This window comes from Eublepharis macularius, chromosome 5 (genome assembly GCF_028583425.1).
Source record: "Eublepharis macularius isolate TG4126 chromosome 5, MPM_Emac_v1.0, whole genome shotgun sequence".
NCBI lineage: Eukaryota > Metazoa > Chordata > Lepidosauria > Squamata > Eublepharidae > Eublepharis > Eublepharis macularius.
This window is the reverse complement of record NC_072794.1, coordinates 143,642,424-143,665,884: the sequence shown is the minus strand read 5'-3', so window position 1 is coordinate 143,665,884 and position 23,461 is coordinate 143,642,424. Positions and strand designations below refer to the sequence as shown.

At 44.1% G+C, this 23,461-nt stretch overlaps 1 protein-coding gene across 1 annotated transcript; it reads right to left on the bottom strand.

The window, feature by feature from the left end:
- Window positions 1-729: 729 nt before the first annotated feature.
- Window positions 730-23,461, bottom strand: TOMM34 (translocase of outer mitochondrial membrane 34). The gene is made up of 8 exons (XM_054979226.1): window positions 23,392-23,461; window positions 21,101-21,400; window positions 15,978-16,077; window positions 13,931-14,083; window positions 12,680-12,849; window positions 7,357-7,504; window positions 3,107-3,233; window positions 730-2,154 (listed from the first exon to the last, which is right to left on the bottom strand). The coding sequence occupies exons 2-8, from the start codon at window positions 21,219-21,221 to the stop codon at window positions 2,050-2,052; spliced, it is 924 nt and encodes a 307-aa protein (XP_054835201.1). The 5' UTR covers window positions 21,222-21,400; window positions 23,392-23,461; the 3' UTR covers window positions 730-2,049.

Below are 23,461 nucleotides of genomic sequence, written 5' to 3'. Positions count from 1 at the left end.
GCCATTTCCAATTTGTATTAATCCTGGGACACCATTCAGAAAACATGATCCTTCTACCTACAATCGAAAATGGTGCTGCTCATACTATCACCTTGTTCTGCAGGTAGAAACAAGGCTCTGAATTTACTCTTTGAAGCTACCTTGAAGAAAGTCTTCTGAGTTTCCTGAAAGGGAGCCATATATTCTCATTCAGGAAGAATATTTGAGAGGAGGGAAGAGGGCGAGTCAGAAACCCTGACTGGAACATTTTGCAAATACTAGGTGTGTGGGGTGCAGGTGGGGTATGCCTGCTGACTTTAAATTCTAAGGGCATCATGGAGGAGGTTATAATGGATTTTCAGCCCTCCTGAGGGTGGGCTTGACTGAGTGACTAGGAGACACATGAATTCACAAACAAATCCTCAGAAAGATAAATAGCACATTGTGCATTTGTGTGGAATTGTAGCAAGCATGCAGATCTTAGTATAAGAGTCTCAAGCAGAGGCTGAGCTGAGCAGGATGCAACAATTGATAATCTCATGTTCTACAGGCTTGCCTGTGAAGTGGTTTAACATTTCAAAACTCAAACTTGTATTTTAATGCAGCTTGCACAACCCCCTTCCACTTTCTTGGAGGACTCAGGCACCTGGTTGCTTTACACAAAGGCATCTTTCCTGTGCAAAGTACACCTGGTGGCAAAATGGATATATCACAGCTAATATTTTTACTATGAATAACTGCACAAAGTAGTAAAGTCAACCAAACTTGTTTATTTAAAAGCTCAAAGTAACACTCAGAATGTGGACCAATTTAAGGTACGAGAATCCAGCTTAATTCCTTATAGGTGAGGTCTTAAACAGCAAAACCAAGAGTATATTCACGGGGGGAAATCATTTCCACCCCCTCAAAATGTTCTGCCAATAACAAAGCAGCTGCCATTTGCATTGTGTCTTACAAGACATTAGTGCTACGAAGAACTTGGTGCATACCCTTCCATTAAAAGGCCACACAAGCCTTCCTTTAGTCCAGTCTTAAACTAGCTCCAAGGAAAGAGTGGGGATTGGGATTCACCTGGAGATGTTTATATCACTGTCAGTGTAGCTCTGTGAAATAGGAAAGACAGTAGTCTAAACAGTTTATGCTTCCTCTGTTACCACTTATCATTTAAAGCCTAGTTCTCACAAAACAGACGATACAGTTCCGCCTGCACACTCCTTGTACCTGCAGTCTGAAATGATAAACCACCAAGTTTAAGGACTCAGCCGCTGTTTGTGAGAACTGAAAGAAGCTACAGGTCCTGACTTGTGATGAAGAGGCTCCATGCTGCTTTACTTTTTTTTTTGTCCTATCACATAGCAGGAAATTTAATCTTCTGCCATGTATATGAGGAATAAAATTAGCCTTGTCCAATAGCATGCATTTGCATGTACAAAACACTTAACAGGCATTTAGCCACCTTAAGGAAGCCGAGGCTAACTAATGAAAAATCTAACTGCAAAACAGAAAGAAAGCCAAGACTTGCCAGGCTGTTTGGTAATAGGAAAAAAAGCAACTCTGAAATTCCTAAATAATGCTTTGGGGACCAGATGCTGCAGTGTAGCCCAAATGCACAGAAGTTAAGGCAACGCACACGTGACTCTTAAGACTCTCACTTCTCTCTGCCACAATGTTAACCCAAGGTTTTGGTTTGCCCTGTAGTTGTTACCCAGGGGTATTAGCAGACACTACTATAGGTGTGACGTTCTTTCTTATTTCTGTAAATATTGCAGAAATTCCACATTTTGACAAATACTAGTCTGCCCCATCTGCTACAGAGATTTTTTTCCAATTCCTAAAACCGGTAACTGTACTAGGGAGTTAAGAACCTCAGAGGTTATGCCGAACTTTCTGAAGGCCTGATAAAAAGATTGAAAACCCTTTTTTAAAATATGGCATGGAACCAGAGTGGTATCAGCAGGTCTGGAAGGCAGACTTCCTGGCAGGCCATGCCTTCAGCCTGGTCCGAATGACAATTTTTACAGGGTACAAGTGTCATCTTCAGAAAAGCACAAAGTTGTTCTTTAGCCAGTCTTATTTTAAGAGCTTGCTTAATTCTTGCTGTAATTTCTGAGCAGCAGTGTTCTTTGGTTCAATTTTCAAGAGAGTGTTGATGTCTGCCACACTGGATTTGTAGTCCTGGAAATAATTTTAAGAGATTAGTCTAGGTATCTGAGACCCTGGCAAGGAGTTTGACAAGAATCTGCATTAGCTAGAGCTTTTGAATGGCTCCTTGGTGAGAAACAAAGCCAAAGAAAGCTTCAGGAAAAGGAGATACTGTTAACTCTTGCAGGGAATGAGTGGTTTTTGCTTATGCTTTTGGATGACTTTTAATTTATTTGGAAACAGGAAAGGGGTGTATATTGCACCAGTGAAGGAAAGAATATCTCTGGTGGCTCCTCCTCATCCAGGTGGCTCCTCCAGCAGCTGTGTTAACTGTATGGGCAACTAAAACTCTGAAGAACCCTCTAAGCTACTTAGCATACAGGAACAGCCTTTTGTTTAATTGCAGCAATGCTAAAGTGACCTACAGAAGCATCTAATGTGCTCTGAATGAACAATTATTACCTTATTGGTCAGCAGGAAGAGCTACTGCCCGTGTGATATACAGGCTAGTACTGGTCTAGGATCAACCCACGTTCAAATCCCTGATGTGGGATTTGAGCCAATCACAATGTCCCAGCCTAACCTACCTCACAGGGTTGTTGTGTGAATAAAGAAAAATGAAGATGCTGTGTTAGGTGCCTCACCTTCTTGGAGGAACTGCGATTAAAAGCATTCTGATTAAAATAACAATAGAGGAAAAGGTGCATTGGCACAAGCTGTTGGAGAATGCGGGTGGGAGGGAGGCAGGCTCTACCACTGCCCTAACCCAGATCACACAAGCAGGGTAAAATCCAGGGACTCCTTGATGGACTTGGCCAAGCTACTAACTATTTTTCACACAACTATCTGTAAAGGAAGTGGCGTCTCTCATACGGTTGGGAGAAAGTGTATTTATCAAAACTCTCTAAAAGCATTCTTGAAATTAAAAAAGCACAACTTAATATTCCCCTATATTGTACTTTGAAGTGACCAGTAAGTTCCATACCTTGAGCTCTTTATATGCCTGTGCTCGTCTGTAAAATGCCTTGACATTTTTAGCATCTAATTTAAGGGCTTCCGAACAATCTTGAATTGCTTCCTTGTAGTGCTTTAGATTCAGATAGCACAGAGCTCTGGGGAAAAAAAAAACCAAAATTACCTATTAAAAACTCTCAGCTTAACCTACCTCACAGGAGTTTTGAGAGGATAAAGTGGGGTGCACAGCTTTCCCTTTGCCACTACACATGTTTTGTTTGCATTAATAATAACAACAATAACAACAACATTCGATTTATATACTGCCCTTCCTGACAACTTAATGCCCACTCAGAGCGGTTTACAAAGTGTTATTACCATCCTACAACAATCACCCTGTGAGGTGGGTGGGGCTGAGAGAGCTCCAGAGAACTGTGACTCGCCCAAGGTCACCTAGCTGGCTTCGTGGAGGAGTGGGGAATCAAACCCGGCTCTCCAGATTAGAGTCCCGTGCTCTTAACCACTACACCAAACCAGCTCTCAGTTAATAAAGAACGGACAACCTTTGAAAAGACTTAAGTTTTCAATTTGTTAAGTCTACACACTTCTGCTTCCTTGTCTCTTCCCAGAAGCTACCAAGGCTGTAATTTTCCTGCATTAGCAGTACTGCCAGGATTTATATTCTAAGCAGTGGCTTTCAGCTCAGCAGTAATTGACTTTTGGTTGGATCCAGCTGTATGTGAGCAGACAGGAAAGTGTATGAAGAGCAGTTCTGCTTCCTCAACACCTTGTAGCGCTTTAACATACCTATCAAGACATAAATGTATATATGGAGCAACGGCGTGTTCCACATACAGGTCACATGAAGTGATTTAATTTGGTTTTGAAACGGCATGTGGAAATGTAAATAGAATTATAATTGCTTTTACTTAGTGTGAGCAGATGGTGAGGAGTAATTTTAGTGCTTCTGCAAGGACTCCTCAGCACATGGGAGCCATCCTGTGTTGCTGCAATTGCTCAAGCTGAGCAATGAGAAGGAGCTGGCTACCTGAAAGTTTCCCATTTCTGCTGATCTTCCGAGGCCCCTGAAGACCCCTTCCCTTCAGCTTCTAGCTGCCATTGCTGAAGCTACCAGAGGGGGAGAAGCAGCAGACGGGAACCACCCCACCAAACACAAACTCGGCTCCATTCAATAACAAACTCTCATTTCCTCTTGAATGCTGACTTTTACTCTCCGCAATTTTACGTAAACTGCTTTCAGCACACTCATATGCATTCTTTGCAACTAACATTTGAATTGCATTAAATGACGTATTAACCACATTCAGGATTGACTTTATTACAGAAAGAGTGCAAGAGGGCCCGTGTGCTCTTTTTCAACTTCTTCAATATGCCCCGAAATGTCATGCTTAGACAATCCAAATTCTGCATGATGAAAAGCTGGAATATGCAGCCTGCACATAGTCTGCAAGCTGAGCAGATTTGCAGAAAATATATTTCTACTAATTTCTGCTAATTTTACCGATCATGGGGAGAAGAAACTATGCAGGCTCAGCCACTTCTCTGGCTTACAAGGTTTCAGTCAGAATTGTTGACTATTTTTGCTAACCATTGCATTGCTTAGCGATAAGAGAGAGGGGAACTGTTGCTGTGGTGTTCAGTCAGAACTGCCCAAAGATTTTAAATGTATCTTCACAATAACAAATGCTAGAAATTTGCTTAAAGAATGAAAACTGGTATTTTTGAGAAGCAGCATTTGCACCCAGTATCACAACTGGTGCTTCTGTACAACTGGCATTTGCAGAACCACTGAACTGTGCTGTGCTGAGACAACATAACAAGACTTTACTAAAGGAAGGAATTTGACTAAAAGAGAATCTGTTGGAAACTATCAGCCTACAAGAATAGGACTCCTGGAAGTTGCACTGCCCTAAGCAATCCAGGCAGGAGATTTGTTCATACAGGGTTCAATAAAATCAGTGCCTTTCCCTCTGCTGCTCTTCCCAGAGGATACTCACTGCTGTTTGAGGAAGCACTGTTGGATCCAGCTCACTGTGTTGAGAATGAAAGTACATGCTTTGCTGACAAACTTCAGGAAATTTTTTTCTGAAACAGAGCCCCTTCCTCTCTGTTAAAAGTTATGTTTTCCAATCTTTCCCTTATCTCAATTGCTGCATAAAAGACTCATGTGCCAGATGTAGCCAGAAGTGGCAGGAAGATGCCCTATTTTCTTTCCTTACGATGCAGAATAGACGGAGTACCAGAATTAACTGTATCTGCCTGCTTTAATCTAAGCCCATGCCTGATTGATTAGCCAGATGTGAAAGGCTATTTTCAGTGTTGCCTCTGCAGTGGGCCAATAATGCTGAGACTCCAAGGTCATGTGGGGAGGGCCGTTGATGCAGCCGTGGACAGCCACATTATGGGAATGAGCCACACTAAAAGAGGCTCCTAGACTACTGAGCTACATAAATGGCCCACAAGCCAAATGTGGAACCCTAAGGATCTCCAACAATTTCCAGCAGGCCCACTGCAAACTCTGTCTACTGGCTTGGCTTACCCTACCCTCCAAGTGCCATAGGAACCAGAATCACGGCTTTTGCAGGGCATGGACATGGCTGAAGGACCATTTCTCCTGGTGAGAACCTGAGCCAGTTGCATTGCTTCCAACATTCAATGACAACACTACTTGCTACTGTTGCATTGGGTGGTATGATTGCCCCAGCCTTATCATGTCATTGCCTGAACTCTCTGAATGGACTATCAGAGGAAGTTAGTAGAGATGGGCACAAACTACAAAAAAAAAACGAACCATGAGGTTTGTGGATTGTGGTTTTTCACGAACCAGGAACCACGAACTCGCACGAACTGAGGCAAGCTCACAAACCAGTCCGTGGTTCATGGGGTTTAAATGCCCCTTTCCAGCCACTCAGCAGCGGCAGAGAAAGGGGCATTTGACAGTTTAAAAGGCCATTTCCTGCCTTGCAAGGGGCAGGTCCCTTTAAACTATCAGCTGACAGGCGGGGGGAATCCCCCCTGCCACCTGCCAGTTTAAAGGGAACTGCCACTTGCAAGCGGCAGGGCCCTTTAAACAGCCCAAGCCCCAGCCCCACACTTACCTTGCCCAGCTGCCCCGCGGGCCCACGATGTCCTCCCCCACCTCCCACGAGGGGTGGGAAGGCTGTTTTTGAATTCTTCCACCACTGGGCAGGCACGCAGAGTGGCAGAGGAGGCTGAAAATGGCCATTTGAAGGGCGGGAAGCCCGTTTTTGGCCTCCTCCGCTGCCTTGCGGGTCCACGCGGTGGCAGAACAGGCCAAAAGTGGCCTTCCCATCCCTAATGGGAGGAGGGGGGAGGCAGCCACGGGCCTGCAGGGCGGCTGGGGTTTGGGCCATTTAAAGGGCCCTGCCACTTGCAAGCAGCAGGTCCCTTTAAACTATCAGCTGGCAGGCAGCGAGGGGGGATTTGCGCCTGCCAGCTGATAGTTTAAAGGGACCTGCTGCTTGCAAGCGGCAGGAAAAGTTTATATGGCCATTTCCCTGGGGAAATGGCCATTTAAACTGCCCCTTTAATACGAACCAAACGAACCAGTAGACCAGTTTGTGGAAGTTCGTGGAAACGAGCTTCCATGAACCACGGGTTCACGAACCATGAACCGGGCTGGTTCATGGATTTTTTTGGTTCGTTTTTGGGTTCGTGCCCATCTCTAGTTAGGAGCATGCCCTTTCTATGGGTCTTTTTTTCAGAAGGACCTATAAACCAGCCTTTTTGTTAATTGGTCCCATATCTGTACATTAACAGATGATGTGCTATGCTGTTTTCATATTTATGGTTTTTTAGATCTTGCTGTGTTGTTTAGTGCTGTTTTTAAAATGTTCTCGATTCTTTTAAAGATGCCACACACCTGTACATAAATCGCTTGGACCCTTTTTATGGCGAACAGGAGGGGGATTAGTTTAAAAGAAGGAACAGCAGTATGAAAAGGCAAGCAAGATTCGTATGAGAAATGAGGAAGACCGCTCTTGTCCCTTCCGTTTTTTTCAGTACCTCTAACTAGTTCTACTTGGAATAAGTGTAAGTGAAGGATAGTGGAAGGGGATCATGAATGCACACAGACTCTTGCTAGTGTCTTCTATCCACAGGACAGTTTAAAACTGGCAATCAAAACAGCTTTCCTGACCCTGTCTTGCAGTTACATGAACAGAGTGCTCAGAGTGGGGAGTGAAACGTTATATGACAAAATGGTTAAGGGGCTACTGGATCTGAATTTTGCTCTCTTACCTGTTAGTGTAAGTGGTACTTTCCAGTTTGTGAAGTTTTAAGCTCTCAGTGTACTTTTCGATAGCTTTCTTATAATTGCCTTTTTTCACGAATTCATTTCCTTCTAGTTTCAGCTTATTTGCTTGTTCAGTGGTAGCAGCTGTAGGCACTGGAATTTTAAGAAAACCAAAACAAGACTTTGTAAAAATCAGAGCAGCCAATCACACATGTTTTGCCATGGCAGCTGGTGAAATGAATTAAAATGCAGTCTATGGTGCCTGGGGGTGTGAAATTATAATAATTAAGGTCAATTCATGATGTTACAAGTATTCAAGTATAATTTCTTCCCTTGATCATTTGGCAGAGCCTAAAGGACCCAAAATGAATAGCTAACTCAGCTGATGCTAGCACAACAGCCAACCTATTTGTATTGGTGTAGTGAAGAGCAGCAGGACTCTAAGCCGGAGAACTGGGTTTGACTCCCCACTGCTCCACTTTTGAACCTAGCTGGGTGACCCTAGGTCAGTCACAGCTTCTTGGAGCTCTCTCAGCCCCACCCACCTCACAGGGTGATTGTCATAAAGATAACAACAACACACTTTATAAACTGCTCTGAGTGGGCGTTAAGTTGTCCAGAAGGGTAGTATATGCCTGCTGCTACATACAGCAGGTTTGTATGCTGGACCTACCAGTCTTAAAAAATCTGGTTTTGCTGCCTACTGAGGACTGGGGGGGGGGGCGGGGGCGGAGAATGGTTGTCAAACATCTGTCAGGTCACAATACTAAGCTGCTGGACTCTGTCTAGTTTAGTGAACATGTCATGCAGCACTGTCCTCAGCCTACTTCACACAACTAATACCCAGACATCGAAACATTGGCCTTACTGTAACAATTTCTTCTCATTAGTGGAATGGAAGGTATTTTTGTATGGGTTGTGCTTCCTCCTTGCTCTGTGAGTGGGGCATAAGCAAACTGTTTGCAAAGGCTTCTACTATCCTGAGGTGCGCCCCCCCCCCCCCATTCATGTCTTGTCAAACTTCTGAGGAAGACTGATCCAGCAATCACAGATGAAGACCAACTTCTCCCTGGAAACCTGTAACTGGAGATACTGTAAAGGGGAAGAACAGGACACAGAAACCCCAGCCAGTCTGCTTGTTGCCTCAGGGAATTCTTTTCCATTTCCTCCTCTGCCAACTACCTTCCAATCCACTGATGAGAAAAAAACTCTCACAGTAAATCAAATGTTTCATTCTCCATCAGTGGAGGCAGGTATTGCAAAGCTCTATTATCTCAGGTCAGAAAAACAAAGAGGAGAGGAATTATTGAGGAAGACTTCTAGAAGACTCTTCTGCAAATAACACCACATCTGCTGAGGCAAATATGTCTATTCTTTAGTGCATCACAAAGGTAGAGGCCAATGTCTAGGTAACCACCTTGGAGATTTCTGCAACGTATGCATTGGTAGAGAGGGTTGCAGAAGAAGTGGCTGCCCCTGTAGAATGTTTCAGGTGAGTAGCCATTTTAGTCTATAGTAGAACAACAAGATTCTAGTCCAATAGGACCTTAAATAATGACAAATCCACTCCTCCCTGAAAATCTTGTTGTTCTCTATGGACTGACATTTTCCTGCAGAATGTGCAGTGATCTTTGAGGGCAGCAGAAGATGTTAAATGTTATAAGCCAAGGAAATGCATGCTTTGATCCATCTGGCTAAGGCTGATGATGATACCTTCTTCCTCATGGTATTGGGTAAGAAGGAGATTAACAAGGCATCTGAAGATTTGGTGGCCACTGTCCTCTTTATGTAGATGTGGAGAGTCCTCTAGACATCTAACTTATATGCCTTAGGATGGCTGGGATGATGACAGAATGAAGATGAATTTCCTGATCCCTGTGGAACAAACAGTTCATCTCTGATCAAAAGGGTAGCAAGTCCTGCAGTCCTCCAGGCTGAAGGTATGGCTACAAAGGCTACCTTGAAAGACACAATTGTCAATGGAAATTACCTCAAGGATTTAAATGGAGGTTTATATAACTCCCTATGGAGGTAAACCTAAAGGGAAACAATGGTGAATGGGAGGTCTGGGTAAGGCTGCTCCCCTTAGGAAACGCTTTATATGGCTGCATCTGGAAAGAGGGTGTTCTGTGACGGGATGGAGAACCGATGAGAGGGCAGTCCTTGTCACTGAAGAGTGTTGGTTCTGATGCCCTGATCCAAATCATCATGGAGGAAGCAAAGGATCTCTAGTACACCTGCTACCGGTGCACTGGCTTTCTTCATACAGCACCACCTGTGGAAAGCTCTCCAAGTAGCTTCATACATCTTGTGGGCATAGGGTCTCCTAGAAGCCAAGATCACCATACTGTCTTTTTTCTGTGTAGCCATATTACTCTAGTGCTGTCTTTTCAATGTCCATGTGGAGCCAACCCAGACTGGGATTGGATAAAGGAGAATGTCCTGGGCCATCAGGATGATCAACAGTGTTTGCTCCACTATTGCTAGCAGGCCAGATAACCAGGGAGTGTGATGAAGATGACCCCTGCTGCTTCTCTTTGTATTCTGTTGAGTGCTCAGGCTATGTGTCCAGCGCCCAGGCCAGACTTGGGAATCCTCCAAGAGCCACACTCCCCCCAAAACAAGGCTTCCAACCCTGCCACCCTCAGCAACAGGGGAAGCAGAAGCACTAATTGAGGCCAGGAATGCTGAGGAAGCCCCAGGAGCAGCCAAGGCCTTGTAAGCAGGAGGCAGACTAGGCGGCAGCTCCTGGGTCCTAGCTACCGCCATCTTCTGAGCCAAGGCTCCAGAGCAATTCCTTTCCTCAGCCTGCAGGAAGCCCAACAGCCCAGCCAGAGGGAGAGGGCACAGGAGGCAGAGACACCTGGCCAGCACCCCCACAAGTAGCTGATCGAGGGCAGTGAAGGTGGCACTGAGCCACACTCCATCCCAGTGGCAGGCAAGGGAAGGGCAACAGCCCAGCAAACCGACTGGAGGGATTGGAAATAGCCAGAAAAGGCTAGAAGTGAAGTAACCCCAGATGTGGCTGCCTAAGGCAGCCAGGGCAGTGGCTAGGTTGCTGGGGGGGGGGGTCTAGGAGCTGGAGCCTGGGAATGGTGAAGGGATGAAAGGGAAGTCCACCCACAGGCAGGGGTGGAGAGGAAGGAGAGTGCAGAGCAAGTACAGAGCTAAATAAGAAAATAGGGAGGGAAGCCTGGGCAGCATTAGCCTACCCCCCACTCTTTTCCTGAGGCTTGGGTCACCCAGCTGAGACCCGCCTGGTCAGGGATGCTACGGGTGAACCTGCTCCGGCAGGGTCAGAGCAGGGTGAAGCTTCATACTAGGAGTGACATTGGGGGAATATAGAAAGAATCCTTTTACCTGAGGGCTGAGAGAGCATCTGCTCCCTCTGACTCGGGATAGGAGTCTTGTTATATTGTTGTTGATTGGGGATGCAAAGAGATCCAGGCAGGGGAGGCCCATCCTCTTGATCATTACATGGAAGACCCTGGGATTAAAGAGCCACCTTCCAGGTCCTGCCAACATAGCCAGCCTGTCTTCAAGCAGTAGATGCCATGAAGATATTGAGCAAGATGAGATTCTACTCACTGGATTAGAAGATAGTAAAGAGTCCAGTAGCACCTTTAAGACTAACCAACTTTATTGTAGCATAAGCTTTCGAGAACCACAGCTCTCTTCGGTTCTCAAAAGCTTATGCTACAATAAACTTGGTCAGTCTTAAAGGTACTACTGAACTCTACTATTTTGCAGACTACATGGCTAACTTCTCTGGATTAGAAGAGTCACTTCCTGACAGAGGAATTTTGTGCCTGAGTTGACATAGGCCTTTGCTGTCATGCTGTCAGTGAGCATGACATGAAAGTCCTCTACCACATGTTGGAAGGTGAGCAGCACAGGATGGATTGCTCTTAGCAACAAACAATAATGCTGTGTCTTTTCTCTATATTGGCCCTCTTCCCCTGGACAACTGGGTGATGGCAATGTGCTCCCCAGCTGAGGAACCTATGGAAGCAGAGGGCTTGCAGAGTTGTTTGGATGTCCTGGAGGATCTGTAATCTAGATAGTGACCTAATTAAAAGGTTGTCTAGGTAGAGGTTAGTGTATGCCCTGCGTCCTGTGATGGGCCATTATTGCACCCATCAACTTGGTGAAGACTTGTGGTGGTAGTGGGGGGAAGGATAGCTCAAATAGGAGTGGTTCTGTATTGTAAGTTCTGGTGACTGTAGACTAAGCGAAGGTATTGTCTGGAGCTGCAACGTATGGGTATGTGTAAGAAAGCCTCCTGGAGATCTATGGAGGCTAAGAAGACCCCTGTCTAGAGAGTCTCTACTATGGATCCTCAGAGGGTCTCCCATGTGAAATCTCCTTCTCACAAGTCCATTCCAGAATTGCTCTCTAATCTCTATTTTTCTTGGGCATGACAAATAAGATAGAGTAGGTCCTGGAAAATTTTTCCTTCTCTGGTACTGGTTCTATGGTCTGGATTTGCAGCAGGTTACTGGTGGCTTGGAGCATAAGTTGATGTCATTCCAGCTTGTTCGATCTTGGAGAAAACAGAAGTTTTCTGGTGGTGGTCTATGACTGACCGTTGGCACACCTGCTTGTCCTGGGTGGAATGAAATCAAGCAGGGGCGAAGGCCTGCAGTTGGCTTCCAATTCTTCCTTCAAGAATTGAAGGCTTTTTCCTGCAGATGGTGGAAGGGTGGGGGAGGGAGTGGTGCAGGTGGTTCCACCACTGGGCTCTCCACCAATGCTTTGGAGAGGGAGAGGAGGAGTCTGCTGGTGCTTCAACAGGGGAGAGGAGAGCAGCAGCCAAAGAAGAGGCTCTGGCTGTCACTGTGGAGGCTTGTCCCAGTACCTTGGATGTTGGGGCCGCCATGTTGTGACAGTCTGGCTCCAGTTCCTGCTGTTGGGTGTTTTCCATCCAAGGCAGCAGCTTCTTCTTAGACTCTGCTGCTACTGCTAGCAAGCGGCAGGTAGGAGGAGCAACTGCTGTCTTCATGTGTTTCAGCATTTTCTCCTGCTCCTTCCTGAACGAGGTGAGAGAGCTGTGTGGAAGCTGATCTGTCCACAGAATGGACTGGGGGAGGACTGACAGCCAGCATATGCCCTACCCACAGAGCGAGGAGGAGGCATAAGGATACCTTCCACCACTGATGAGGAAGGTAAAATTCCCTGCCACACTACCCCAGGTTGCAGATGCAGAATTAGAGAATTAAATGCTCCTCCTGAATCAGAATGCTGGTTAGGTGTGGAAGTTTCAGATCTCAGATCAGGCACTGAATGCTGCACTCTTTGCACAAACCTTTAAGCAGCAGAAACACTCACCTTGCTTTGTGACAGGCACAGTGTCATTTGCTTTATTTCTTGTAGTAGCTTCGTGGCTTCCTGGAGGAGGAGGCTCCCACCTTCTCTGAGCCGAAACAGGAACAGATGGGATGGGGGGCAGTTTCTGGCGCCACTGGAGACCATCTTTTTCCAATAAGGCCTTGGTCATTCTGAAAAAGGAGAATTGTTTATCTGTTCTTACAAGGCCATTTTAACAGGAATAGGTTGCTAGCCAGTTTAATATGCCTCTTCATGTGCATCCAAGTATGACGTCATCGAAGAAAGCCAGGTGCTTTCCCCATTGAATATCCTCAAACCCACTTTCAGAAGCAGCCTGCATACCCAAGCTTTTATTGATTTCCCACAGCTGTGTGGACTAGAAGAGGCTCAAAGGACTTTCACAGGCTCAAAGCCCCCCCCCCCCGCCCCATTCCTTGACTGAACAACTGTCTCATCTGAAGTAGTAAGAAGTACTGAAACAGTCAGCTATGGATTTCCTTACAGTGTACAACGGAGTGATGAAATCCCCAGAGTTCAGCTGGGCTGTCTGAATGCTTTTACTTTCTTGAGCTCAAATGATGCAGTGTCCAGGGCTCAAAAAACATCTCCTTACAGCAGAGCTGGACTAAGATTAGACAATTACTAAATAATTTTCTTACGCTGCAGTCCTAAAGAGTTGCACCCTTTGAAGTCCTCATAGGTTCCCAACTTGTAACATTGTAATGATCTCTCTATTCTTTCCTCTTGCCATCTTTCATTTTAAAGCAAATTACAGCCCTTTTGTTGCAGCTATATGCCTTTCCCTTTATATCTCTGTAACAAGAAGGGCTAGAGACTTTGAAAAAAAATGAAAGCTGGGAATTCAGAAGAGCTAGGATACAGAATTACCTTGCTGGGCAAGATCCATCTTGTTGGATCAGGTGCCTTTAATCCAGCACTGTTGTCTCAATACTGAACATCCAGTTGCTCCACAGAAGCTCACTACTAGGACCTTATGGAGATAGCCACATTCTGTTTATTATCAGAAACACAGTGTCCCCAGCAAAAGAAGTTCCCCTCCTAGTCCTAGCCTATTATGGGCAAGATTTACATTGATTTTAGTGGAGACAGACTGAATCTTAGGAAGACTGAACTGTCAAGCAAGATAACTGTTTGGGACCAGAAGCAAATACTTCTTCTAAGTATAGTAAATTCTAACACAATTTCAAGATTTCCTGTGAGCTCCTTTAACACAGCAAAGCAAGGAATTACCTGTTGACTCCATCATGTGCAGCCTGTACAGTGCAATCAACTTGTAATACAGTTTTGTAGTCCACATAGGCTAACTGGTATCTCTCTAGGGCTTCATATGCTGCTGCCCGCCTCAGCAGGGGTTTGATTCCAAACGGGACCAAATCCAAGGCACTAAATGAGTGGAGAAGAAAACAAACACAAAAACTGTTAAGCAGCAGGAGTTGCAAACTCACGATAGCGGAAATTTATTCATACATCTAGTTGTCTGAACATGTGCATCTTCTGGAGAGCTGGAGAGATAAATTGCACTCTGCTACATTTCATTGCAGCAGGAAGACAATCATTGCTTTAATATAATGTCCTACTATCTCACTGCAAAGTCTCACCTTTCCACACACCAGTTTCTCAGAAATGAAAGAATTGGATACCTCTATGTCAAATAATGTCTGTGGAGCCCCCTGCATTGAAAGATGTATCTGGATAAACTAGAATTCAGCACACTCCTAATTCTGTAAAATTCAGTAGATGAGATTAATTCTCTACTTTCTTAAGTATCATAAGCAAAAGTCATTTCATCTATCAGCCACTTAAACTGGCACTTGGCTTGCAATGGTACAAAAACTAAGTAGCGCTAAATTCGTCTTGCTAAGTCCGACCCTAATATTGGACAATTCTTTATATTTGCTTCTTCCCCAACACAACAGTTTGGGATGGCAGCAAAATTCTAATACATTCTTTAAAAAAGAGCTCAATCAATCAAGAATATTACGATACAAGATCAGCTCCAGAAAGTCAGCAATAATGGAAATAAGAATAAAATTGTATAAAGTAAAAATAAAATAAAAATAGGGAGGGTACATGCAGTGCAACAAGCACAGAACAGTGAACGTAGATATGGGGAGGGGGGGAAGGAGAAATATGTTAGATATTACAAAGCTCTATATAATTCATTAAAAACAACTGAAACATAGGACTAGTTGTTCATCATGTAATTGTTGGGGATGGTTCATTCACACATACAAAAAGATCATTGCCTCATCCTGCTGCCAACACTCAAACAATAGTTTTCAGTAGAGACAGGCCACACTTTATGCCTGCTCACAGAAGCAGCTGGCTCCACATGTTTTCACTCAAAAGGCTGTTCCCGTCCGCATTATTCAATTTCAATGATTTTTCACCTGCACTCTCAGCTGAATGGCTCTTGAGGAAACTCAAGAGAATTGAAAACCATCAAAACCAGGACTCATTTCGAGGGGGAACGCACAGGAATGCAGTTCTGGCAGTTCCCCAAAGAGGTCACATGTCAGGTGGCCCCACCCACATGACTCTTGGCCATTTTGGGCCCATTTCGGCCTGGATTGGGGCCGAAATGGCCTAGATTGGGCCTCTGACGGGTGGTGGATCACTCTCCCACTCATGAGCAGCCTGATCCTGACCATTTTGGGCCCCTTTTCAGCCCCTTTTTGCCATTTTGGGCCCAATTTTGGCCCTGAATGGCCAGGTTTGGGTCCAAAACAGTCAGAATAGGTGATGTCAAGGGGAGTGGCATATGCAAATCAGTTATACTAATGACACACTTCCAGTGATGGCAAGAGGCGTGGCATATGTTAATAAGTTATGCTAATGAGTTCCTCCAGCTCTTTTTCTACAAAATGACCCCTGATCAAAACAATATAAATAGTTTAACAACGTTTGTTAAAATATAGAGTCACACAGCCAACAAATAGCATAAAATAGTTGTATAAAGGCAGCACCAATATACAAGTAGTAAAATATTAAACAACATGATGTTTTGCTTCCATTCCCATCTTTAAAGGAAGTCAGATCTGTGCATGCCCAAGGAAAGAAAGGTTTCTACGGTGGCCCTCTCTTTATGGAATGGTTGCACTAAGCATGCCAGTTGAAGTAAGTGAAGCAAGCATTCTCTCACGCAGTTTAGGCAGAAGTTTAAGGCTCCAACAAGGAGCTAGGAAGTGTTCAGTAAACACAGGATGACAGACAGTGATACATATACGTGTGTGAGCCAGCCATTTGTCCTCTGCTCCTCCAAGCAAGTGTTACTTACACAGAACAATCCTTAATGCAGAGACTGCAGTTCCCATCCTTCAAGTAACAAGCAGCACGGTTGGAATAAAGAACACTCTTCTCTTCTGCACTTGCACCTCCTAGGCACCAAAGCAAAGAGACAGCAGGACAAGTGTAAGGCAACTATTTAAAAAGATTTCCACCCCACCTTTCTACTATTAGAAAGTAATTGGTGGCCTTTGTGAAGGTTGAAAGGTAGGATATAAATCTGGTTAAATAAATAATTATTACTGAGCAAGGAACCTTCACAATGCAAAATGTCTATTCTATCAATAAAACTGCTATTATACATGGTATGTTAATTTAAAAGCTAAAAATAGCAAACAAAACCTTCAGAGGCCGGTGTGGTATAGTGTCAGACTAGGATCTGGGAGTCCTGCATTCAAATCCCTATTCTGTCACAAAACTTGCTGGGTGATACTGGACTACTCGCTTGGCCTACTCTACCTCACAGGCTGCTGAAGGGATAAAATAGCAGAAGGGAACCATAGATGCCACCCTGAGCTCCTTTGAGGAAGGGCAGGATAAAACTATACTAGACAGAGATAAATATTTATATATTTATTTTATTTATATCTTACCATTTTCTCCAGTGGGGATCCAAAGTGACTTGTGTTATTCTCCTCCATTTTATCTTTACAACAACCCTGTGAGGTAGGCTAGGCCTAGAGTATGTGACTGGCCCATCCATAGCTCAGAAAAATAATCAAGATGAGAACTCACTAAAGTCACCAGAAAACAGAACTGATTCTTATGTCTACAGCAGGCTAACAGCTCTTGGCAGAGTATTCCAAAAGTGCGGTAGAACTACCTGTTCAACCTCTATGCAGAGTACATCAAAAAGAAAGCTGGATTAGATCTAGAAGAAGATGGAGTGAAAGTTGGTGGAAGGAACATTAACAATTTGAGATATGTAGATGACACCATGTTACTGGCAGAAAATAGTCAAGACTTGAAATGACTACTGATGAAAGTTAAAGGAGAAAGTGCCAAAGCAGGACTACAGCTGAATATCAAGAAGAAAAATGACTACTGAGGAATTACACAGTTTTAAAGTTGACAATGAGGAAATTGAAATTGTTCAAGATTTTCTATTCTTTGGCTCAATCATCAACCAAAAGGGAGAATGCAATGAAGAAATCAGAAGAAGATTGAGACTTGGAAGAGCAACTGTGAAGGAGCTACATAAGATCCTTATAGATAAAGATGTCTCTCTGGGTCCTAAGATCAAGATAATCCAAACTACGGTATTTCCCATTACTATGTATGGATGTGAAAGCTGGACAGTGAAGAAAGCTGACAAGAAGAAAATTTTTCATTTGAAATGTGGTGCTGGAGGAGAGTTTTGTGAATACCATGGACAGCCAAAAAGACAAATAAGTCAGTACTAGATCAGATCAAGCCTGAATTCTCCCAGAAGCTAAAATGACAAAACTAAGGCTATTGTACTTTGGTCACATCATGAAAAGACAAGATTCTCTGGAAAAGTCAATAATGCTAGGAAAAGTAGAAGGCAGCAGGAAAAGAGGAAGACCTAAAACGAGATGACTTGACTCAATAAAAGAAGCCACGTCCTCCAGTTTTCAGGATCTGAACAGGTCTGTTAGAGATAGGACATTTTAGAGGCCTTTCCTTCATAGAGTCGTCATAGGTCTGAGGAGACTTGATGGCACATAACACACACACACACACAATAGTACAGTGGAAAAGACCCACAGTTACCAACCATTTCACCTCAGGAGGCAAAGACAACTGGAGCACAGCCTCCAACAGTGATTTAAGGGAACGAGCAGGCTGCTGTTGGAATAGACAGTTCCCAGTTTATGGGATTAGAACTCTGGATTGCATCTGGAAACAAATTCAGAGTCAGTGCAAACATTTCAGGATAGGTGACATATGTTCATTATGGTGGACTTCTCAAGAACGTGCCGCAGTGTTCTTAGCAGCCCTGTATATAAAGAACATTATAGCAATCTAACCAAAATGTGACAAAGTATGAATATCTGTCGCGGATCAGTATCTTCAGTGGTAGCAAAGGAGAGTGAGACTTAGAGCCACCTACTCTTCCTCCATCAGATGCTTCATGCTGCTTATTAAAACCTTCAAAGCCCAGTAACTATGATGGCAGCCTGAGGTCACAACTGGGGAGGAAAATGGGTGATTTATTAGCAACATCACTAAATAAAAACTTAATTTTATATACCACTAAGAGAATATTAATTTTCATCCTGCTTCAATTATAAAGAGAACTCATACTATTAAAGACTGTTAGGGATCTCTCTTATTCGAACCTGATGTTTGAGGCGCCTCTCCCTGCATTTGCATAGCTCTATTTTTTCTTCTTGTGCTCCAGTTATTTGTTTGCAACATTTTTATCCTTCTGTTAATCATAGGTTATGTGGAAAGGTAGTGCTCAGTTACCAACCGTGCAATTTTCAGCACAATTACTTAATTCATTGAACTCAATGGGGTTTACTTTCCAGTTAACCGTGGGTAAGATTTCTGCCTAAGTGAATTTCTTCACTTAAAAGGAGATCTGAGCCAGCACTTCTCAATTTAAAGTCCAAATTTCTAGCCACTACCACATACTGGCACTGGATTAGTTCTTTTTAAAAAATCTGACAACTAAGTTCTGACAACTTCTTACGGGTTTCCTTGTAACTCAATATAGATATCCAAGAACAAAGTACATCTGTGGCCTGTCTACAAGGAAGGTAATTTTTGCCATGTTCAAATTTAACATTCCTGAGAACAGCAACCAGATTGCTGCTTGTGTGCTTTTTAAAGTGGAACATCTCTCTCTCGCGCACACACACACACGCACACAAACACCCTTTATTCTTGACAGGCAGAGCATGTCGTTTGTATCCATTAGTCATACTTAAGTATGCAAAAATCCTGGCAGAAAAAGCCTTCAGAGCCCAAAACAAATGGGGAAAACCTCTCAGATACTGCAATCTTATATATCCTTTCAAAATAATGCCCTATTGTAAGACTACAAAATTATTTAATACTCCTGTTCCTCACCTCGATGGACAAAAGACAATTCCTGTTTCATATAAGAGGCCCCAAACTCTCCACCGAGCACTACTACAATTTCAGGTAAGACGTCTGTCCCCCATTTCAAGCTCTGCAGTCGTTTATGTTAAAGAAACTCCCCCCCCACCCCCCCGCAGAGATATATGCCAGCAGATGGGGGAAGAGGGCTCAAATGAGCTTCCATCCCTCACCTTAAGTCCAAGAGGAATGCAGGGAAAATAAATGAATCATAAGATAGCTTTGTAAGCCTCCGCCCCTCTCAATTCAAGCCAGAAGCACACCGAAGAAAAGAAACAGAAAGTAGATCAGCCAGCTGGCTGGCTGCTGAACTTGCATCTATTTTCTGCCACTAACCCAAACTCCCTCATTATGACACAATGACTGCAGCAGACAGCCTGCTGACATAATAAGTCTATGGATGTGGAGCAGGTTTCAAAGGCCACCAGTTACTGGGCAATCATGAAGACATAAACATCTTCCGCTTGTACGTCCACTGCACTCTACCACATTTGGTGTATTGCACTCCATGACAATTCCAAGAATATGTAGTATGTGACAAAGAAGGCTGGTTCCACATGAAACCAGAGGATCATAAAGCATCTCTGCCCTACCTAAAGAGCTGGTAAAAGCCTAGAGCACCCCAAACCAGCTAATGGGATGGAGTTTTTCTATTCTGCCATCAGGTACTGTTTTTAAACTATTCCGGGTACCCAAATGCATGGAGTCTTAAGGGCATCTGGGTGGGCTGTCTCTTCGCCTCCTTATCCTCTGCTGAAGCTAAGCCTTAAGTATAGGGAGCAAAAACGAATGCATACTTACCCCATGTTTTATTCCCATCTCTCTTCCCTTATGGTAAGTTTTAGATTGTAAGCTCCTTGGGACAGAGATTTGTCTTGTGCTCAGTGATATATAAATAACACAATTCAGGATCCTCAAGCCAAGACTGAGCTTCACCACACAAAATGTTCTCTACCAGCACAGAAGTTTTGTGCATGTATATTTAAGGAGAGTTAGAACAACCAGAGCAGTGTGAGTCTCTGTACAAAAGAGCCCCCAATTGGAAAATGTGAGTTAGGATATAAAGGATTGCCTAGTACCGAATCAGATTAGTGTTCACTCCAGCCCATAGGTATCCAGGCAGAGATCCTTCCTAGCTTTAATGATGGGAATTAAAGAGTGAGCATCAAGTATATGACACATTTCGCCTGTTAATCTGTATTTTGTTAGGAAGTGGTAGACTAGTCATCTTTTAGCGAACACAGCTCACCACACCTATAAAATTGGGGCAGTAACCTCACAGGAATGTTTTGAGAGTGATCATCACTCATACCGTACAAATTAAATGTGTTACTGTCCATAACTAAAAGGAGCCTCTTCATCCAGAGACAGTGAATCTCCGAATACCAGTACCAGAAGCCAGTATCAGGCAGTTGACCTGTGAAACAGAATGGTAGACTAGATGGGCCATAGGTCTGATCCTGGTGATGTGCCTAGATGAAATATAGCAGGAAGAAGGGACAAACTATTATGGGGTGAGGGTGAGGATTTTTCAACATAGTGTTCCATAATTAAAAAAAAAATAGAATGTGGCTTTGGAGCTAAATAAGCCATCAGAGTCATCTATGATTATTGGAGTAAAATTTGAGGCAGGCGAGAAGGTTAAAAGTGATTTACTAGGAGCTGGGAGACCCAAGTTCAATTCCCTGCTGTGCCATGAAAGCTTGCTGGGTGACCTTGGCCCAATCACACACTCTCAGCCTAACCCTACCTCACAGAGGTTGATGCGAGGGAAAAATGAAGGAAAGAGGAATGGATATAAGCCTGTTTGGCTTCTCACCGGGGAGAAAGGCAGGGTATAAATGACGTTTAAAAAAGTGGCCTATCATGGGAGTTAACCTGCGATTCCCAAGCCCATCGGCAGCGAACACGACTAACTTCGCTTTGTTTTTAAGAAGAAAAGTCTATGAATCCGGGCGGTGCTGTAACTAGGGCGCCCCGAGCCCCCGCTCACCCCAGCCGGCGTCCTGAGGCCTGGCTGGGCTTCTCCCTCCCTCGCCAATGTACCTGTCGTTTCCAGCAGCTCCAGCGCCCGGCCGTACAACGCGGCCGCCTGCCCGTATTGCCCGTTGCGGAACTGTTCGTTCCCGGCCTGGCGCAAGTCAGAGACCCGCGGCGCAGGAGCCATGAGGCCGGCGAGAGAGCCCTGAGAAGCCGGCGCCGGCTGCGACCCGCAGAAAGCAGCCGCGGTTTCCTTCCTCGGGTTGATTCAGTGAAGGGCGGGCACAACCCCGCCGGGGCTCCTCCTCCTTCCTTCACAGGCGGCCAGAAGGACCCAGAGGTGTCGTGCTCAGCCCGGCAGAGTAGCTGTAATAATAACAGAGTCGCTATAGTTATAATTATTATTTATAGTACGGCGTAGCTATAATAAAAAGGTGGAAAATTATATCAGTCAATTTTGTGCGTTAGCCTGTGGTAACAAAAAATACACACGGGAGTCCTGTGGCACCCTTCAGACTAACAACATTTTATTCCAAGTATAAACTGTGGTGGACTAGAGACCCCTTTTTGGGATCCGTGAAGTGGCTCGTTGTGTTGACCTTTTTAATGTGAGAGGCATGCAAACAAAACAAGCCTTGTGGAATAAATGCAGGAAGGGCAGGGTTAACATTAAAATCTAGTCCAAGTCATTCACTAGTTATGCTGATTAGGGAGCAACTCTAAGCAGGCCTACTCAGAAGTAAGTCCCATGTACCAGAGTTGTCATCTGTAATAGACCCTTGCTGCCTGATGTTTTGGATTGTGTATTTCCCCCCCTACTTTCTAGATTGCATAGTGAGGATCTAAGAGAACCTGAGTAAAGAGATTCCAGGAAAGCTGATGCTGAAATAAAATATTGTTCATCTTTAAAGTATCACTGGGCTTCTGTTTATTTTCCCTATCTCTAAAACTAGAAAACTAGGGCAGTAGGTAGCAGGCTGAGTCAGAAGAACCTTTATGCATGGTGACAAGTCCAGATTGGTTGCCTATCTGTCTCAGTTAAGTAAAACAAGACTCTGGGTCCCCTTAAAGACTAACTAGATTTATTTCTACATCAAAGTTCACTTCATCAGATACACTGAAGTGTACATCCATTAGGTTGATTTGCCTAGCCTTTGTGAATGTTCACAAAAGCTTATGCTGGAATAAATTTAGTTAGTCTTTAGGGTGATATTGGACAGATTCCTGCTTTTTATCCATTGTGTGTCAGGTTTTTTTTTTCTGTTTTAGGTTACAAGAAATGTTTTTACATGGAATGATATTTCTAAGTGCAGTCCCCATCAGAAGTTCTACAGTCTGTTCTACCACTGCACAATTCTACAATCTCATTCTGCTTAATTGAGGCCTGTTTTTTTCCTTAAAAAAAATTAAAAGCCATGTAAGTCATAAACCAGCAAAGCAAAAGGATGGCTAGAGACTTTGCACCTGTTATACTAGCTTCTCCACACACCCTATACTGTGTTTTTTCTAACATTAGAAATCATCCAGAAATGGCAATCCCATCTCTAATGTGAAATAGTACAGTCCAATCGTAGCCCCACAGGATTTAAACACTGCCTTCCACAGTCGATGCCCACTAAATAAGGCCTGTTTCATCCATGACAAATTGGCACAAATAACTGCATTAGTTCAAACTGCTGGCAGATGCCAGCCTACAGCACTCCACTTTTAAAACACACCCACCCTCTTTGTTTGCTTTCTATTTGCAGGGTTTTCTTTTTCACATATAATTCAAAACTCAAGAAGCCTCTTAAGGTTGCCACCTCCAGGTTCAGAAATTTCTCGAGATTTGGAAGATGGAGCCTGGAGAGGGTAGGATTTGGGGAAGGGAGGGGCCTCAGCAGGATATAATATCACAGAGACCACCCTCCAAAGCAGCCATTTTCTCCAGGGAACCTGATCTCTGTAGCTTGGAGATCATTGTAATGCTAGGAGATCTCCAGCCATCACCAGGAGGTTGGTAATCCTATGTTTTACTTTGCCACCTGCACACATGAATTAGGCCTCAACTAACACATTGACTTCAGCTGTAGGGAAGGGACTAACACCCCTTTCCCTCCTAGTTCCCTATAACACATCTAGTATTATGAGCTTTATAAATTGGTTCCTCTAGCTAGGTATCAGAGCTGCATAGCATAGTGACTGGGCTCCAAGCCAGCACTCTGCTGGTTGGAATCCCCCTACTGCCATGAGCTCAGCAAATGGCCTTGGATAAGCCGCTCTTCTCAGCCCCAGCTCCCTAGTTGTATTGTGGGGATAATAATAACACTGACTTTGTTCATGAAGAAGAGCGGTATATAAGCGGAGTTATTATTTACCTCTATGCCATGGAAAGCTTCAACCATCCAACTCCACACATTATGTCTTTGTCAAAGAGGCAGGGCATTT

Excerpts from the sequence above, each read along its gene's own strand:
- TOMM34 (XM_054979226.1), bottom strand. The coding sequence starts at position 21,221 with ATGGCTCCTGCGCCGCGGGTCTCTGACTTGCGCCAGGCCGGGAACGAA. Across the intron at positions 7,505-12,679 it reads TGTGCCTGTCACAAAGCAAG|TGCCTACAGCTGCTACCACT; the intron begins GTGAGTGTTTCT and ends TTAAAATTCCAG. Across the intron at positions 2,155-3,106 it reads AGGCATATAAAGAGCTCAAG|GACTACAAATCCAGTGTGGC; the intron begins GTATGGAACTTA and ends AATTATTTCCAG.